Genomic DNA, 20,319 nt, shown 5'->3' on the forward strand with positions numbered 1-20,319 from the left:
TTTCATTATGAGGTATAGGCCTACTTTATAACAATGACAGCGCCCGGATCCTTCCATTTAGTATTTGTACTCGCACGGACTAGACCAGAAGAACACCGCCAAACAGTCGGGAAACGGATATGAAGTCTCTTCACCGCGTTAGGTAAGAGGGTAGACAAAACACTTTTGTCTATTTGAAACATTATTGCTTCCAATCAGTTCATTAGCATTTGTTAGTGATTTGTTTTACCCGTTTCCGGCATTGGTTTAACAGTGAGTGAGATCGGCGATCGTTTTTTTTGTATTTCCTTGTTTATTGCTGCTAACAAGCTAGCGCGTGGCTAGCAAACTACGCGTGCGCTAATTATGCGATTTTATCGCTTTAGACGCTTATATGAACACAAATAGCACGGCTTTTGGGGCTGACAGGTGCGAAAGTTTTGAGGAAGATTGTTAAAGTCAGCTGGGTAACAGTATGCGTGTAAATCACCGCCAGTTGTCATTAGCTAAACTCGGTGAGCTCAGCGCTTTCTAGAAACGACGGCGCAGCGCAGATTATTAGCGCGTCACCGCAACTGGCGGGATAGCAACGAGTTTCTTAAACATCTTTAATAACTATAATGGCTGAATACTTTTTTCCATTTTTACTCATCTATCACCCCATTTACACAACGAGTGCTGCGACTAACTGTATTATGGGGCTATTCACTCAACGTATTTTTGTGGTTAAGAAAGCATTTAATTTTTGCGTCGCGTTTTAAAAACGCAGTGTCCTACGTGAGGTTTAAACACGTCTGTTTCTACCACTTGATTATTTATAAATGTGTAGCAAAAGCAGAGATTTGGCTGTTCCGTTTGAACAGCTCCATTTATATTAAACTAAACTGTCAGTAAAAGGCGCGCGCAATTTGAATTACTGTGTTTTAGTCCTCTTTATTTAGCTCTACCAATTAGCACGTTTGATAAGCCCGCCTTGAATTTCAGACCAGTTTGGTTTTAGAACGAATTAGGTCTTGCCGCCAAAAAGAAAGAAATAAGGCTTGTTCCCTATTTTTAGGTATTCTGGGGTGCAATGGACGACAGCAACGCAGTGAAGCTCTTTGTTGGGAATCTGGATTTGGAAACCACACAAGATGACCTAATAGCACTTTTTGCCCCTTATGGAGAAGTGGTGCACATAACTGTATTGAGGCAGTTTGCCTTTGTCCATCTGCAGGGAGAAGGGGCTGCTGACCGTGCCATCCGTGATCTGAATGGTCGAGAGTACCGTGGCCGGAGCCTTGTAGTTGAGGAATCCAAAGGGAGGCCTCTCAATTCCACCAAAGTATTTGTGGGGAACCTGTGCGCTTCCTGTTCAGTTGAAGACCTGTATGATCTCTTCTCGGCTTACGGCAAAGTTCTCGATTGTGATAAAGTAAAGAGTAAGTATGTGTATGATGCACCTGCTTTGTCCATGTGTAATCCCTGCTTTTATATAACGTTATGACATGTGCTCTTGCAGCAAAGCCCTCCTCGTTAACAGGCTACGCCTTTGTGCACATGGAGCGCAAAGAGGATGCAGAACAAGCCATTGAGGGTCTTCACGGGACCTCATATATGGGACGTCCACTGGCAGTGGAGCTCTCGAAGGTTCAGCCGACCACAAACAAGGTCCCGTGTGCCAGCTGCGGTGCGCACGGCCACTTTGCAGGAGAGTGCCCGATCAACAGGCCTTCAATGGAGCACCACCAGAGTCAGGCTGCTGTCTTGGCTGCTGCTGCCGCCGCCGCCGCTGGTCTTCCCCTTCAGGTGCAGCAGAGTGTCCACAACTCTTTCTACAACACTGCGAGCACTGACCCAACATTTGCGGCTCTGAAAGACTTGACCACTTCCAGGGTTGATGGCAAACCCGTAAGCGCCGCGGTCTATGGTGCCCTGGCGAGCCAAGTCTACAGTTCTGTCGCAGACCAGGTGATGAACACAATGACGAGCCCAGCTGCGGACGGCTACCCCGCCGAAGTAGAAGCACCTCCGGGCGCTGCCGCAGTTAACCCTGCCGCCGTTAACCCTGCGTATGCAGCAAATTCCTCTATGTACGGTGCCAGTCCAGCTTATGGGACCATGGGAGGCACGGAAGCTAACCCACAAGCCATCTTTGAAGCCGCTCGGGCCCGATTCTTTGAGCAGGGACAACAAGTTCTGGCCGAACAGCAGGCAGTGACCAAATCTGACCGAGACCGAAGTCCGATACGACGTTCAGCCCCATTACTGCCTGATCCAGTTCCCCAGCCGTTCTCCCAGACGCGTCCAAAACGACGGGCACTGCTCCCAACACCTCCTGGTGGTCCAGAACTACCCGCAGTTAAAAATGGTGACCCAATTGCCAGGTAAGACATTTTTAGGATATCGATCCTGATGTTGATCCAGGTGATAGAATTTTACCTCTAATCAAGTAACTGCTTTTACTGATGAGATGTGCATAGTATATATATATATATATATATATATTATATGATGATATATATATATATATATATATATATATATATATATATATATATATATATATATATAGCCTTAATTAAAATGTATTGTATTATAGAAATATACATGTGTCCTAAAAACATGGATACATTTTAAATATACTTTTTTAAGAATGTAAAATATCTTTTTGTCATCAAAGCTCATCTAAGCACGCTTTCTCTATGCCAGGTGTTATGCCGAGTACTACCAGCAGTACCAGCAGTATCAACAGTACCAACAATACCAGCAATACCAGCAATATCAGCAGTACCAGTACAGCTATCCACCGCCACCACCCCCTCCGATGCCCATGATGCCTCCAGGCCCTATGGATGTGCAACAGATGGCTGCCCCTGGCACAACTGCTTCACCAAGAGTGTATGAGCCAACTTCAACACACAAGGAGCCCCTCCTACGCCGTCCTGATTACCCTCAGCAACACACATCTGAGTCCCCATATCGATAGCCCCCACCACCTCATGAGCGTGTGCAAGGGTGCTTGGTTGTGAAAATGTGAGCGTGTGTCAGTTTCGGTCCTACATGATAAAAGAACTGGAGGAAAGGAATGAATTGAATGATTAATGCTACATCAAACCCAGTTACTGTAGTTTCGCAGTTATCTTTCCCCCCCTCATAATGTTAGATGTCATTATGTACAGAATGTAGACGTTTACAAGGCCATGAAAGTTTTGATTCTGAGCTACTTGGTTTGTTTTTTTTTTGTTTTTGTTTTTTTTTCCTGAAGTGCTCAGAATTACATCAGCTGTCACTTTTATAGATAAAATACTGTTTGACTTTGTCGGGTCAGACGTTCTGAAGTCAAATGACTGTGCCTTGTGAAAATAAACCTTTTTTTGTGTACAGACTTTTGTAAAACCAAGTACTTCAGATCAGGTACAGTTTTGTTAAATTCAAGGAAAGAACAAGCCTCGGTCAAATATATTAATCCAAATTGTTGTCAGTGTATTATATTTGGATTGGACTGATGTTAAATTTCACAGCGATTAGGAATACAGTGTAGTTTAGCTAGAATGTAAAGAGGACCTGTGTGAAGTGTGTGTGTGTGTGTGTCTGTGAGAGAGAGAGAGTGTGAGAACACAATGTTAACTGATTCATTAGCTTACACATGAGCACCACAGTCACATACACATCAGGCCTTTTTCGTATATTCCTATTTGAGTGAGGGAGGGTGGGCATTTGGGCATATTAAGGTGAATCAGTACCAAACAAATCCACGAATCCTGTACTTAAATGCTCTAACCACTGCCTCACTAGAGCAGATGGTTAAACATGCCCAGTTTGACAACTTTAAAGCTGATATTAAAAGCCGTTGGAAAAGAGAGGGCAAGAATAGATTCATTACAAAAGGGACACGCTTTTTTTTTTCTTTTCTTTTTTCGTCACTCGAGAGGCATATTCTTTTTAAACGTTTTCCATTCGGATACCTCTATTGACTCTGAATGAGTTCAAGATGACGTTGTTGCTAAATAGCAAGCAGAACTGGTTCTATAGCCTGCCAGTAGCGATTATGCATGTTTCGCAGGATTTTAAGTGCAAACGACTGCCATCTCTGGCTTTGCATCCCTCTCTTACATGGACCGAATACTTGGGAGTATTACGGGAAATCCCGCAAATGACCTTAAAAAAAAAAGAATGAAGATTTTACGTTCTTTTTGTTTCTTCTGAAAATAGCCCCATGCAATTACTATTATGTTTCTCTGACCATTTATTTTGTTCACATTTACATTTATCATAGTCTCTTTATCCTTAGAGTCATGTGAATTGGTTGATTTCAGGGGCTTTGGGGTGGAAACACTTAGATGTTTAGGGACGGGGAGTGTGAAACCTGTTCAGGCCTGACGTATAGCTAGTTGAGGCAATTGGTTCTAAGAGTGGGGGGAAAAAACAGTCAAGTGCTTCATACAATTGTATTTTTTTTTTTTCTTTTTCTTCTTAAGGAAAAAATGTGTTGTCCCAGTTCATGAGCATTTTAGGCAATTCAATTAAACATTCATGTTATGACATTATAAACTGAAAGTGTGTGAATAATTCATCCAGGATAAAGTCCATTAGCACTAGATTTTTCAATCTTTAATGAAGGGAATCTACCCAAAATTACATAGCATCTGCAATAGGTCTTTGAAGCCACGTAGATGTTGTGACAGTTGTGTAGCTTCCCTTCAGATAGCCTTCAGTGCATAATGATTGAAATTTGGAAGATATGGTCAAGAGAATGGTGTGTTTAATCATGTTATGTATGTCCTCTTTTCCTAGAATGCCCCTCAGGCAGTCTTCAGTCTTTCATTCCAAAGAAACATGGTGGGGTACACACACAAATCTCACATGTAACCCATAATTTCACCACTCTGTATTCGACTTGATCTCTTTATTTAAACCTCACAGGCAAACATCCACTGTAGTATTAATGTTCTCAATTTGATGTGTGATAGAATGCAGATGAAAAGGTGGCGGCGGTGTAGCTTTTTGCAGCACACCAGAGCTCCACACGAATAACTCTACACAGTAAATGATTTGATCTGTTTTGTATTATTATAAATAGTGCATGTTTCTTGTTATTATTACTGCTGTTCCAGCCACATTTTCCCTTTTCGCTAACTACAGCTATAAAGGCTCCCGGGCCTCAGGACGCCAAGTTGAGCATGACGGGGGAAGAGAATTAGCGCCCCACAATGCCTCGGACGTGCTCCCCACTAAGGTAAAGCCATTTGCCCCCAACCACGCCTGCACCTCGATTATACACTTCCCCATGATTCTAGCACAGCTGCTTAGAGAAGCTCAGATCAGGCCCACATACTGACAACACAGTCAACATAATGGGGATGGCACTTGTTTTCTGATATGTGGTTGGATCAGTGCCTGTTGAGTGGGAATTAATTTTTGTTTTAATGGCCTGGAGCAGTAGAATCACCTCTTTCTGCTTCCCAAAATGCTCATGGTTATATCTACTGCATTACTCATTTATATATTGACTCTTTTGGCTCCATATTCTCACGATAAAAGGTTTTAGTGCCTTTTCGCAGTATGCTTTCAAGATGAGCTGGAAATATTTTTTTTTTTTTTTTTTAAACAATTTGAGGGAAGAATGGCTGACATTTGCCTTGGCTTGTTCTCTGGCATTTAGTCTTTTTGAAGCACTTCCAGTTGGCGAGATGAGGCGCTTCATCTATGCTTTGAGTACTTAAGAAGGGTGCAGAGATGACCAAAAGTAGGGCAATGGTCTTGTAGGTGAGTAACCAACGCGTCCAGCTCACATCCACCTCAACTTTGTCTACTGCCACAGTTTCAGCGTCACAAGATCATAGATTCCACTGCAAACACTGATTTCAGGTTTTACTTCAAGAAATCGGTTCATATGTTTTCCTGCCAAATTTAGACTTGAGTATTTTAGGGATTTCTTTTCCCCTTCATTCTCTCAGGGTAAGAATTGAGCATGATTTTTATTTTTATTTTTGCCCACAAACAGGAAGTAACAAATCTTTTTCAGTTTAACCTAGGGACAGTCTGCTATGAATTTGTCAGAAAATAAATCGGTGAGTGTTTGTTAAAGGTAAGCCTATGTAGTCACACAAACGTTACTTAAACCATGTTCCTGCCTACAATTTATATTTTTCAAATCAGTTTATTCATTCCTCCTAATCTTCAAGGTTTTGACCTAAAATCTCATTCAATTTTTCGAACCGAACGCTCTACATTTATGCGCATTGTTTTACTGACTTCCTCACAATTTTCCAACGACCTAGAGTTTCATCTCAAATTTAGAGGTGCTTTTTGAAAAGTTGGGCAGTGGAGCATTACTTGTAAATAAACTATGATTGTAGGTTATCCAGAACTGAAATACTCAGTGATTCAGGGATGTTTGAGTATCGTTGATCTTTTTTTTTTCTAGGTCTGAATGGGCAACTTTCATTGTGGTTTATGTAAATGTCAAAGTCAGAGGGATCGTATTCCTAAAGTTTTTATTATTATTATTATTATTATTATTATTATTATTATTATTATTTGCAAAGTGGCTTTAGTGCCATATTTGTATTTTCTTTTTGTGAAGTTCAATAAACAATGCTTAAATCATATTATATAGTCTTGTTTTTTCTCATTCTTTAGTGTCATGTTCAATTGATTAATGCATTTAGTGTTTTATAAAATGTAATAGCGCCTTCGTTTTTGCACGTGAGGGAAATCTTACATGTCATAGACTTAACCCTTTCTGCTCCTATGATTTTAATTATGGTGAATGAACGTATTTTTTGTTTAACTTATACTTTAACTTAACACTAATACTGAATCATTCTGAACCGTTCTTAAATCCCGCCCATAACCTTTTATGAAAAGAAGTTGTGACCAAATACTGCAGAGGTCAGTCACTCATATTGGGTCCCGTTACTGGTTGAGTTTGAGCACCAGCTGTCAGCTCATCGGCCGGTGGGAGCAGGGGTCTGTGTTCTCTCTCCAAACCCGCACGGGACTCTGACTGTACGGTACGGGGCGTGTATGTTGAATTAAGAAGTAAATAATAAGGTTGTGTAGGTTGAGGGGATACCAAGCACCCCACGGAAGACGGAAAAATGACAGCGATTGAAACGCAAGTGCAGTACAGTTCTTACATGATGACTACGACTGAGGAATACATGACCCAGGAGGAGGACTGGGATCGAGACCTGTTACTGGACCCGGCCTGGGAGAAACAGCAGCGGAAGGTAACAACTCGCGAGTGCTCACTACTTGCTTTTCTTTATAGAGTTTTTTATTTTATTTTATTTATTTTTTTTAAATGCAGTTCATTTTTAATGGGTAAATAGGCCTACCTTGCGGAATGAAAAGCAGTATTAATTTTTTTTATTTTTTAGTCTTTGTCTAACATTGCAAACTTTAAATCTGCACGTCATGCACTCCTCGGCAGAACGGACCAATCAGCTGCGACCTCGTTGACTTTCAATTTGTATGCATTTTTTATTTAAACGCTTCCATTTTACGGCAATATTATTCTTATTAAAACTGAGTTATAATGTTAACATCTGAGATGGGATAAAAACGTATATATGGCACTAGCTGCAGAACGCTAGACGCAAGTGACAGTAACAGCTGAGCAGATGAGGCAACGCCGCGTTACAGAGGACACGACGGTGATCAGAATGGACGGAAGTGGTTAAGCGCTGAGAGCCGCAAATAGAACCTACAACTAAAAATATGGGACCCATCCTGTCCCCCCAGCCCATTAATTCAAGCAGTTTGTTCATCATCATCTGTTGATTCTAGTTAAACGACCGATGGTGCATGTGAGAGGTGTTTATTAATAAGCAACGATTTAACATGACGACCTTGCAGATTTATTTACATCCCGTTGAGGGCCCAAATATTATTCTTTCTTGCTGAGTGCACTCAGTACTAGACTGAAATGCACATTATAGCACAAACAGTTTTACTTTGATTGGTCGGAAAGGACCAGTTCTAAGAAACACACTTTTCACGCATTGGGTACAAAATATGACTTGATGCATAACCTTCAATGTTGGTCAACAACTTCAGGATACCAAATTAAATTATACACTGTTATAGTTTTTTTTTAATGCAGATCTATGCAACCCTGTTGTAGTTTGTGATCTAACCTTTATTTGTGAAGGCCGACTTGTTACTTGTCATTCTAGATTAATTTTAGGTTATATAATAGATCATCAGATATATTTATAAAGCCTCACAGACACATGCATTAATGCCTTTTAATGACTGAAACCACAACAAAAAACTAAAGTGTGTCATTTATTGAAAAGAAAAATTTATTTCAAAAGCGAAGCTTCTTCGCAAATGAACGTGTAATTTTTCTATGCTCACTGTAGGGTAAATTGTCAAGCATTGGTAACCTAGTGGCCGGCTGTGGAAACGAAAGGGGGTCTAAATAAAGCTTGAACACAGTGTTTTTGCACCCAAGTGTGAAGCATTCTGTCATGTTTCACAATTCTCTTCAAAAAAGACCTCACTGGTGAGATATCACAGCCTTCCTTGCATTTAACTATTACTGTGCTTCATGTTTTTCTCTTAAGCTTAACTGCTTCAGAGAATTCCTCTCCAGTCCTTAGCGTCATTGTGCTTTGGCATCTCGGTCACACATCATTTATTAGTTAAATCCTGAGATCAGATACTTATGTGGACAGACTGCATCTCTACAGTATCGCGTTACTTGGTTTTAATGTCTCTTAATGCGTCAGTTCCTGCAAGGGAAGCCAAGTGGACCATTAAGTTTTGAGAAGCAAGAGATTCCGAGACATGCTGAATATTGTTAATTCTGTGTTGTTTTTTTGTCTTTTTTTTAAAAAAAAAAAAAAAAAAACGTTTCTATGTTGTCACCCCCACACCTCTCATGGATCTCTTTCTGCTTTTCATGCTTGAGGCCTGGTGAATATAGTCAGGCCTTTTCCAGTTATCTCCATCAGCCACATTTTCAGTGTGAGGGTTTTATGGAGATTGTAGTTTCTAATAAAGTATTGGACAATTACCTGAATTAGACTATTGCCTATGTCACCTAATTAAACCTTTTTCTATTTTCCATTCATTTTTCTTTTTAACTCATGTTTGACATTGGTTAAAAAAAGAAAGAAAAAAAATTGGAAGTGGGTACATAAGTATGCATATTTTATATGATGAAATGTATGTATTTCATCCGACTGCTAATGTATTTTTTCAAGCCAATTAGAAAGCCCACAGCTTAGCGCAGAACCTGAGGGTTTGGGATAGGTGTGCACATTCTAGGGGTGTGGAAGGGGGTGGAGGTGGAACATGGGGGGTGAAGAAAGTCATGAGTACGATCGAATGGCAGTTGCTATTCCAGAAGAGGTGTCCTTCTAGGGGAGCTTCTATAAACTACCTAATGAAAGCATGGGGGCTGGGGGGGGTAGTTTACTGTTGGAGACCAGGTCAGCCAGGTAAACTTATTTCAAGCTGGATTCGACTTCCATGGCCACGTAAATGAGAATGATAATAGAGAATGGGACATTTATATTGGTTTCTGTTGGTCAATCCTGTTTAAAAATGGCGTTCCAAAAAGGGGGCTTTTGCAGCGATGCCACAGAACAGTTTTTGTTTCACTATAGAATATTTAGTTGATTTTTTTTTTTCTCTGTTTTAAAAATATAAAAAGTCTAAAGAACCTTTTGTGGAATGGGAAGGTTCAATGGATTCTTCATGAAATCAATGCCAATAAAGAACCTTTATTTTTTTAAGAATGTAGGTGACTTATTCAGTCCATGCTTATTCCGTACTAAAAAATTGTGAAATGTTAGATATACGTGCTAAGGTGAATTTAAATAGTTTATATTTCTGTGTGTATGCACATTCATTAAGTGGTGCACTGGCAGCTAAATGACTGCATGCAAGTCAGATGCCTAGGTTACAGCTTTACCTAGGTTGCAGCTTTAAATACCAGGCCTTCAAATGTGAAATATCATGTTACCAGAATCCTATGTTCAGCCCTTTCACCTGAATGTGCTACAACCCGCTCTACAGCTACCTCAAACTTTAGTTTCTATCAGGAATGTTGTGACTTCCTGCTCGGCACATAAGAAAACGTCTATGCACCTTGTTAGACAACTGCAGGGGTGCTATTATTTTCCAGGCAGGTAATGTTCCCGTAAGTGCTGTCATTAACTGAAATTGAAAACATTTTTGTTGCTTAATACAAAATAAACTTTAACTGAATTCAATTTATTTTATATCAGCTAATTGCAAAGTAACTAAAATGAAAGTTAAAGCAAATGATAAAAATATAATCGAATTGAATTGATGCTCATCTCACCTGAAGTGCTTTCTGTATTGTTTTTTGGAGGATTGCGATAGTTTGACAGTAGATTAAAAAGATGATACATCTTTCATAGATGTCTGGTTCGCAGAATGACTTGATTTTGGTGCTTGTCGTAGTATTAATGCTAAATCCATCTATCAAACTGAAACGCATCTGCAGCCGTTGAAAATAGGTATAGGAATAGTACAGATGCAACGGGTTTACAGTAAGATTTGTATTTAAGCTTGTACAGAAGTTTTAAAGTATTTAATACCTGTAATTTTAAGGCAGTGTGAAAAAGCGCTTATGTTAATAAGGAAACCCTTAGTAGCTGCGGTAATTTCTTTCTGCTACTGTAAAAGAGGGCCTGTGATCCAATGGAATGTGCTTGTGGCTATCCTGTCATCTGTAGAGCATAAATAATCTAGCAGCAGTTTTGATCTGCTAACAAGAGCTGGACTGTAAAGCAGAATTTTCCCTAAGGCGAAATTCCTCTAAAGTATTTGCAATGGTCTCGATTCACGTTCTCTTTTTTGTGTCTTTTAATGTGTATTTCAAGGTTGCTCACAATGGTGTTCAAATCACACATGCAGCAAAGACAGCCCAACGTGCAAGGGTTTTATTAAAATTCTAAATGCTGGAATAAATGATCTTTGTGCTCCGCTCTTTAATTTCTACAAATGAAGAGTAAGATGTCGGATATATAACAGGTTCGCGTGCGCCGACGTGTGAAGATTTCATTTTAAACAATGCCCTGTCATGATAGCGGAGGTACTGCGGTCAGCTGACTCATTAATGCAAAGCTTTCGCACAGATGTACGTATGACAGGAATAGTTAAAGTGATGATGTAACTGGAGTGCCACGGTGGACGGCGAGGCTAAAATAAATCCTTGGTGATGGAGAGCATCTCTGCTGTAGTCATCACTGTACAGCATCTGAAGCTCAGATCAAGATTCAGCTGGAAGCGCTTTATATTTTTGCAGGCTATTTTAAATAGTTGTTTCAGTTTGCAAGTACCTCAATTTTTTTGCATTCATGAAATTGTGCAAGACGTCTTCATAGATGTCTTTTTAAAAGCTAGTGAAATATAAATCGGTCAAAGCCGATTTATGTGAAAAATATGATTAAATGTGCGTTGACATTTTAGTTGTCTTTTAATTAAGTGTACGTCAATGCTAAAGCAAATAGCATGTGAAAAAGTAATAAAAGAATCACCAGGATGCCAGGTTATTTCCGTACATCCAACCTGTTGCTTGACTAAATATTTATACCCTCTTTCACAATGTAGCGACTTCAAGGACGACCAAGAAAAATGTTTTATATTCCTGGTGCACATACATGGTTGTCCAGTAAAAATAACTGCCTTTTTCATTTCTTGAATCCATGTTGTGTCATTCAGTCTCCGGTTTTAAAAAACACCCTTTTGATTACAGCTGTATGTTTTATGAGGTTGTTATATAAAATAAACAGCTCGGTGTCGTGGAAGATCACACATTTTTTTTCTCGCTGTAGTGTTTTGAGCGTCTGTTCCAGGAATGCTGTGCTTTCAGCTGTCTGCTGGTGTCTCATGGCTCCCCGATATAGCTTTCTTCACTCCCCCTCTCTGCCTCTCCTCCTCCTCTTCATCTTCACCTCCCCCTCCCAGGCTAATTTTGGTGATCTTTGGCAGAGGGGGGTGATTTGAAGGGTGGCCACCTGCTGCAAAAGGGTCTCCGCTTCCAGACTTACATCAAATTACGTTGGGCCTTGGCATTCTTTAGTCACCTCACTCGCTCTCTGTCCCCTTCTCTCTTACGCTGGGGCTCCCAGTGAGGCATGTACAGTCAACGCTGCTTATAGATCCAACTATGTGTAGATCAGGGACAGAAATGAACCTTTGCTCAAGACAAAAATGCCACTCAAATAAGTTGTATTTTATATTTGGGGGCAAATGCACTCAGTATTTTATTTTATTTTATTTTATTTTATTTTATTTTATTTTATTTTATTTTATTTTATATTTAATTTATATTTAATTATTTTTTTTTTTTTAATTTTATTTGTTTAATAATTTTGATAATTTTTTTGACATATAATTAAATTATTTCACATTCTCTGTGTTTCTAAATGACCACATTGTCGTCTTTTTGAACAAAATGAAACTTGATACAAAATGGTGTAACTTTATAATTGCTTAAGATACATTTTTTTTTCTTTTTTCCATTCAGACCTTCACTGCCTGGTGCAACTCTCACCTGCGTAAGGCAGGGACACAGATCGAGAACATTGAGGAAGACTTCAGGAATGGACTCAAACTCATGCTGCTGCTGGAGGTTATCTCAGGTAAGCGTCTCACTGGATCTGTGTTCAAGATGGATGTTAAAGAAAGGGAGCTTGTGAGATTTGACTGTGGTCCCTTTCGGGTTTGTATTCAGCATTTACCATATGAGACCATGGACCATAAAACCATTCAAAAGTGTAACATTCAGATTTATACATAATCTAAAACTGAAGTAATAGGCTTTCCATTGTTGTATTGCTTGTTAAGGAATAGTTCTCCCAAAAATAAAATTCTGTAATCATTTACTGCATAAATGCATTTTAATATTGTATTGTGATTTTGTAATATAAAGATATTTAAAAAAGGTTTCTAACCAAGCTGTTTGTAACCATTGACTTTTATAGTGTTTTTTCCCCCTTCTTTGGAAGTCAGTGGTGACCATGTGACCAGTGGTGCAAATTATGACAGAATTTTAATTTTTGGTTGAACAATTCCTTTAGGATAGGACAATATTTTTCTGAGATGAAAACTATTTAAAAATCTGCAATCTGACGGTGCAAAAAATACAAATAAATCAAAAGTTGTCCAAATGAAGTCCTTAGCAAAGCATATTATAAATAAAAAATTTGGCTATTGCTACAAATATACCCGTGCTATATTTTTTGTTTTGTGCTCCAGGGTCACATATGTAGCTCATGTAAACATAATGTGACAGTCTCACATGAAGTAAAGCAATATTTCTATGCATGTCCTCATAGTATGATCTGGTGTGTCTATATCAGGTGAGAGACTCCCTAAACCAGACAAAGGCAAAATGCGTTTCCACAAAATCGCCAACGTAAACAAGGCTCTGGATTTTATCAGCAGCAAGGGAGTGAAACTGGTCTCCATCGGTGCTGAAGGTGAGGCTTAACAAACCTCTTTTGCTTCAATTTCTCTTATATAAGCACCCTTTATTCTTGTACCTTTTTTTCCCTTAACTTTTTTTTTTTGGGCTGTTCTGATTTGCAGAGATTGTGGATGGTAATGTGAAAATGACCCTCGGTATGATCTGGACCATCATCCTGCGCTTTGCAATCCAGGACATCTCAGTGGAGGGTGAGAGGCTCCAAACATCTGACACATTAGCACCTCTGTGGAGTTGTGTTTATTTCAAGGTCCGCTAATATTTTATGTCACGCTGGTTCGTGTGAAAGCTGACTTGGACTTTTAGTGACAGCTAGTGGCGCAGATGAAGCATCACAGGAAGGTTGCTAGCTTCCAGTGCGATCAGAGAAGCTATTTTTATTTATTTATTTATTTATTTTATTAGGATTTCTGTTGCCAATAATAAATGTGCACCTGCTTGAAACCACACAGAAATTGTGCGTAACAGCTATAAAAATGTAAGCATAGGCCTATTTAACACTATTTACTATAATATTATATAATAAAATTGATTAGTTAAACTATTGTGATTGCACAATTAAGCTGTGCAATGCATCAAGCTTTTTCATTTTGTTTTTTTACTTTTATTTATTAAACTGATCACAAACTGTATCTGTCTTTATAACTATGCCTGAATGCCAACATTGAATATATATATATATATATATATATATATATATATATATATATATATATATATATATATATATATATATATATATATATATATGTTATTATATTTATATATATATGTTATTATATTTATATATAAGGAACATTTGCTTGGGTTTCAGGATTCTCATGGTGTTAAGAAAAACAAAGCTTAATAATTATGAATTTTAATTGATATTAATTTTAAGGAGTTTCGTGAATGATGTCAACTAAGCATACATTTAAATGAAAGGGTTCAGCATCATATTTTGTATAGCCAGTGAAAGTGATCTACTGACCTTTTTTCCTCACAGAAACCTCTGCTAAGGAAGGCTTGCTGCTGTGGTGTCAGAGAAAGACTGCCCCCTACAGGAATGTCAACGTTCAAAACTTCCACATCAGGTGATTTCTGCTTTACTCCTGTTGAAGCAACAGCTTTTTGGCTTAATTTCACAACCCTTTACTCTGTTTAACCGGTTACGGCTCCTGTCGCACACGTGTACATTATCTCTCTTTATCCATCATGCTTCACATGCTTCTAAACTCTCCCATAGAGCCTCTGCACAACATTCATCGTTTTGTTAATCATTTTCAAATTTCTTGTCGTTTCTCCCTGTGTTCTTCCTTTGCTTTTGGTCTGTGTCTTAGTTGGAAGGATGGCCTGGCTCTCTGTGCCCTCATCCACAGACACAGACCCGACCTCATCGACTACTCCAAACTGCGCAAGGTGCCATCACCCTGTTTCTCCTAATGCATCTCTGCCTTCTTTTTGCTCTTTTGCTATCTGTCCATTAATCTGTTATGCATCAGTAAAAAGTCACCTTTTCCCTTACACTACACTTTTCATCGCAGTCCTGTTGGTAACTAACTTTGTCACTTTAGCTGTGAATGCACTGTTCTTAAGTTGGAAAAACGTCTCATTTGCTTTGTTTTATTTAACTCTATGATGTTAGTGCCACTGACTAACAAAAAAGCAAGTTTTTTTGAAAATGTATTATGGTTTTACAATGATTTTAATATCATGGTATTCCCTTTTAGAGTACCATTTGATGTATCATGGTACATAAATATGATAATCATAAATTGTACATAAATTGTGCTTGTTTAATTGTTTTACTAATGTTCTGCAGTGTATAAAATAGCATGTGTCACTTTCAGACATGGTGATTATGAAGTGTATGGGTATGAACAATATTTTTCCATGATGAATGGAACAGTATATGGTTAAGAGTGCTGTAAGTTTCTGACTCTTCTAAAGCCAAAAAATATAATAATATATTATATTTGTAGATATTTAGGAGACATGTTATTGATAATGATATGATATTTAGGAATTGATTGGGCTAGTTTTGAGTAGCAATTGAGCAGGTTTTACTGTGAAAACCTAGCAACCCTGGCCCACTTCCAGTTGTTGCAAAACACAGTTTATTGCTGTCAAGGAATCATGTTATGTTTACATAGCTGTTTCTCTGAAAAATAATGCTATAACCATTAATTACACTCTTAATTGTGTGTTCTGGTGGATTGCCTTTGTTTTTGCATTACCCATTTCAACCGCTAGCCGTTAATCGTACATACTGTCTGGCAACTTTCAGTTGTAGACTGTGGAAAAATGTTCCTTTTTTTCATTGAGTTTCTCCCTGGCTATGTCTGCCCTTGTAGGATGACCCTATCGGCAACCTCAACACTGCTTTTGAGGTAGCAGAGAAATACCTTGACATCCCTAAAATGCTTGATGCAGATGGTATGAACTCTTGGAGAATGTGATATCACGTTTCACACTGTAAAAATAAAATGGTGTCAGGAATTGTTTAATGTTTGTCTCCATTTCAGACATTGTGAACACTCCGAAACCTGACGAGAAGGCTATCATGACCTATGTGTCATGTTTCTACCATGCTTTTGCTGGAGCAGAGCAGGTAAGGGAGCTCTTCTGGAGATGATTATCAGTAAAGGAAGGAGAGTTGCTCCTTTTAGAATGTAATTGCCCACCTTGTTTCCCCTTTGTAATCAGTCACACTGTCCTCCAGGCTGAGACAGCAGCTAACAGGATCTGCAAAGTGCTAGCCGTGAACCAGGAAAACGAGAAGCTGATGGAAGAATATGAGAAGCTGGCCAGCGAGGTAAGAAAACTCAAGTTCGATTTTAGATGGAAAATGTTTTGTTTATTTGCTGAGGTTCTCCACATGGTTTTCACCTTAGCTACTGGAGTGGATCCGTAGGACCATCCCCTGGTTGGAGAACCGTGTGGCCGAGCAGACCATGAATGCCATGCAGCAGAAGCTAGAGGATTTCAGGGATTACCGTCGCGTGCATAAGCCACCCAAGGTTCAGGAGAAGTGTCAGCTTGAGATCAACTTTAACACCCTACAGACCAAGCTGAGGCTCAGCAACAGGCCTGCCTTCATGCCCTCCGAGGGCAAAATGGTTTCAGTATGTGCTGCTCCTTTACATTTGTATACAGGGTAAATCACCTTGGCTTTCCAGTACCCTACAGAGTTCAAAGTAAGTGAGTTTTACATGGGCTCCTCTCCTGCAGGACATTGCCAATGCCTGGAAGGGTCTGGAGCAGGTAGAGAAGGGATACGAGGAGTGGCTGCTCACAGAAATCCGTCGTCTGGAGAGACTGGACCACCTGGCCGAGAAGTTTAAGCAAAAGTCTACCTTGCACGAATCATGGACCACAGGTATTAATCACTACCTCTCTGACCTTACAGCCATTGCCACTGTACACTGAAAACTGACATATTCCTTCTCATGTTATGTAATGCTCAACACAGGAAAGGAGGTGCTGCTGTCTCAGAAAGACTACGAGTCAGCCTCTCTAATGGAGATCCGTGCCCTGATGAGAAAACATGAGGCCTTTGAGAGCGACTTGGCTGCTCACCAGGACAGAGTGGAGCAGATTGCTGCCATTGCACAGGAGCTCAAGTAAGATAGATGCACCTCAGCTCATTTGAAATACGACGAATATTGTCTCATAGAGTTTACACTGGGAAATTGTTATGATTATAAAGACGTGTTGCTCTTTAGTGAACTGGACTATTATGATGCCGCTACCATCAATGCCCGGTGCCAGGGCATCTGTGACCAGTGGGATAACCTGGGCACCCTGACCCAGAAAAGGAGAGAATCACTGGAGGTACATGCATATCATAACATCTTGTTTTTACGGCATATCTGTCCTCCGTGGTTGTCTAAATCTACACTTGAATTGAGAATGCAGTCAAAGTAATGTAGATTCCACTTCCAGAAGCATTAAGATTCTTTTGCACATTTAGCCAATGAGGAGTATGGTTAAAATATACAATTTACAATAGATAAAGAATATAGGCTCACTGAAATCTCTGTCTGTCTTTGCCATAGCGTGTGGAGAAGCTTTGGGAGACAATTGACCAGTTGTACCTGGAGTTTGCCAAGCGGGCAGCACCCTTCAACAACTGGATGGATGGAGCTATGGAAGATCTGCAAGACATGTTTATTGTTCACAGTATTGAGGAGATTCAGGTAAAACACTTGAGTGCTTGTAGGAGTGCTTATCTTTTTCAATAACATTGCAAACTGGCTTTAGTATCTTATCAGTCTGTTATAGTCTGGTGTTGTTCTTCTGTTTGTGCCATCTTTCAGTTGTCCTTACACACCGTGGCTTAACATCATTTTGTTCTTTTTCTGCTGTTGTCATCCTCAGAGTTTGATCACAGCTCATGACCAATTCAAGGCCACTCTACCAGAAGCTGATAAGGAACGCATGGCCATCATGGGTATTCATAACGAGATCCTGAAGATAGCTCAGACATACGGGATCAAGGTAGTGGGCGAGAATCCCTACACTGTCCTTTCTCCTCAGGATATTAGCAACAAATGGGAAGCTGTAAGTACTTTATTATCTTCATTTTACCATTTCAGCTTAATCAGCAAGATGGCTCAATGTATTGTGTTCTTTGAGCTAGGAGAAGTCATTTCCCACTTCTTCACTCAGGAATGTTGCTTCTTTTCTAACAACAGGTGAAGCAACTGGTCCCAATGCGTGACCAGATGTTGCAGGAAGAAGTAGCCAGGCAGCAGTCCAATGAGAGGCTGAGACGCCAGTTCGCTGCTCAGGCCAATATTATTGGACCCTGGATTCAGACCAAGATGGAGGTGTTTTATCATACATCTCACTCACAGTAGCTACATGTCACAATGCTATTAAAAAAAACAAAACAAAAATAACCGTCTTCTTGTTCAACAGGAGATCAGCCATGTATCAATTGATATTGCCGGTTCTCTAGAGGAACAGATGAGCAATCTAAAAACATATGAGCAGAACATCATTAATTACAAATCCAATATTGACAAACTGGAAGGAGACCACCAGCTCAGCCAGGAGGGTCTTATCTTTGACAACAAGCACACCAACTACACTATGGAGGTATTGACGATCAGCTATTTTCTGTTCATTTTGAAATGTAATTCAGTAAGGTGTCTTGCACAGTTACACTTCTAAGTGTTTTTAATCTCACCTTCCATATAAGGCATGATTCCTATTTTTTAATTATGTAAATTTTAGCATGTTCGTGTGGGATGGGAGCAACTCCTCACCACTATCGCCCGCACGATCAACGAGGTTGAGAACCAGATCCTGACCCGTGACGCCAAGGGCATCAGCCAGGAGCAGCTGAACGAGTTCAGAGCCTCCTTCAACCACTTTGACCGGGTTAGCAATACATGGAGTCTTTGGTTTCATCTTTAAATAAGCAAAGTTTTAGCAACTTTATCCAAACTGTACAATAAACATGTTCTTATTTGTATTTGCAGAAGAGAAACGGCATGATGGATCCTGATGACTTCCGTGCTTGCCTAATTTCTATGGGTTATGATCTGGTGAGTGCATTTAGTCTTGGTCAGAGTATGCCTCTTACTGCTTTTTTTTCTTTGCTTTACAATATTCCAAAAACACAAGGATGCAAAATCAGTTTTCTTTCACACAAACTGTTCCATTATTTTTCTTAGGGTGAAGTTGAATTTGCACGCATTATGACTCTGGTGGACCCCAACAACACAGGAGTTGTCACCTTCCAGGCCTTTATTGACTTCATGACCAGGGAGACAGCCGAGACAGACACTGCTGAGCAGGTCATGGCCTCCTTCAAGATCCTGGCTTCTGACAAGGTAATTGAACCACTACAAGAACCAATTGGAGAATCTGATAAAATAGCTCCTGTTGTCTAAGCACAAATTTTTTTCTCTACTATGTTCTGCAGCCATACATTACAGTGGATGAGCTGAGGAGGGAGCTGCCCCCAGAACAAGCTGAATACTGTATCAGCCGCATGACCAAGTACATTGGTGGTGATGCTCCCCCAGGCGCCCTTGATTATATCTCCTTCTCCAGTGCCCTGTATGGAGAGAGCGACTTGTAGAGCCCTCCCTGACATGTACACCACCCACAACATCCCCCACACCCTACCCCTAAATTTATGAAACCTTTAAATATGTAACTCCAGGAACAATGTCAGATGTAATGGACGGCTTTGTTGCAGTGATTTAGTCCTGTAAGTCATCAGTTGATATCCCTTGACACCCATCAGTTGTTCTCTGATCTTGTTAGTGGTCCATCATGTTGTGAAAAGTCAATCACGGTGGAAGAGAAAAGCTGACAGAATATCATTCTTTACATTGGCACTGTTAATAAGAGACATCTGCACTCCCTTCATACAAATGGCTTACATTTTGAAGGAAGAAAAATAAATTACCCTAAAAAATATCTTGTGTATTTTGTTGTATTTTGGTAACCTACGCACACAAACACACACATGTATATGAGTCAAAGAAGTTAAGATGTATGTATCTAAATAAATTCACAAAAAGCATGTAAGTAAAGTATCTACTTTTATGCTTTCAGATAAGTTTTTGGAGGATACGGTGTAAAAATATAGTTAAAAATCATGTAACATTGTCATTCCGTGTAACACAATATTTATGATAAAAATTCAAACAACATGAATGAAAAAACAATTACAAGTAGGTACTTGGGCTGAAAGTAATTATTTTTATAATGAGTCATAAATTGTTTTTGTTGTAAATATGCCTGACAAGATTGTTGCACTGAATGATATTTTACTTTTTCTTCTTTGACCCATGTGGTAAGATAGTCGATGCCATGCTACAGGCAGTAAAGAAAGATGGCAAAGACTCCAACAATGTTCAAGAAAAAGATTATCTTTACTG

General features: G+C 39.5%; 2 protein-coding genes across 5 annotated transcripts; both read left to right on the forward strand.

Moving 5' to 3' along the window:
• Positions 1-45: 45 nt before the first annotated feature.
• On the forward strand, positions 46-6,572 carry rbm14a (RNA binding motif protein 14a). Of its 4 annotated transcripts, XR_006247466.1 has the most exons (7): positions 46-142; positions 1,037-1,400; positions 1,481-2,345; positions 2,671-2,859; positions 4,756-4,800; positions 4,932-5,004; positions 5,104-6,572. XR_006247466.1 is itself a non-coding variant. In XM_043221139.1 (6 exons), coding segments are annotated over exons 2-6 (1,449 nt in total). In that variant the 5' UTR covers positions 46-142; positions 1,037-1,051; the 3' UTR covers positions 4,933-6,572. The 4 variants fall into 4 exon arrangements, 3 of the variants coding, with proteins under 3 accessions (XP_043077074.1, XP_043077073.1, XP_043077072.1); XM_043221139.1 differs by having other exon boundaries at positions 4,932-6,572; XM_043221138.1 differs by having other exon boundaries at positions 4,756-6,572.
• Positions 6,573-6,871: 299 nt separating this feature from the next.
• actn3a (actinin alpha 3a) lies at positions 6,872-19,855 on the forward strand. Its single transcript, XM_043221126.1, has 21 exons — positions 6,872-7,196; positions 12,479-12,593; positions 13,314-13,433; positions 13,543-13,629; positions 14,424-14,511; positions 14,758-14,836; positions 15,772-15,853; positions 15,943-16,028; positions 16,140-16,232; positions 16,312-16,542; positions 16,649-16,796; positions 16,890-17,040; positions 17,143-17,251; positions 17,476-17,616; positions 17,798-17,980; positions 18,115-18,249; positions 18,341-18,520; positions 18,659-18,805; positions 18,907-18,972; positions 19,102-19,260; positions 19,353-19,855. Exons 1-21 carry the CDS (start codon positions 7,065-7,067, stop codon positions 19,509-19,511), a joined length of 2,691 nt encoding a protein of 896 aa, XP_043077061.1. The 5' UTR covers positions 6,872-7,064; the 3' UTR covers positions 19,512-19,855.
• The last annotated feature ends 464 nt before the right edge of the window (positions 19,856-20,319 follow it).

The sequence above is a fragment of the Puntigrus tetrazona genome, chromosome 21, assembly GCF_018831695.1.
Source record: "Puntigrus tetrazona isolate hp1 chromosome 21, ASM1883169v1, whole genome shotgun sequence".
Classification (NCBI taxonomy): Eukaryota; Metazoa; Chordata; class Actinopteri; order Cypriniformes; family Cyprinidae; genus Puntigrus; species Puntigrus tetrazona.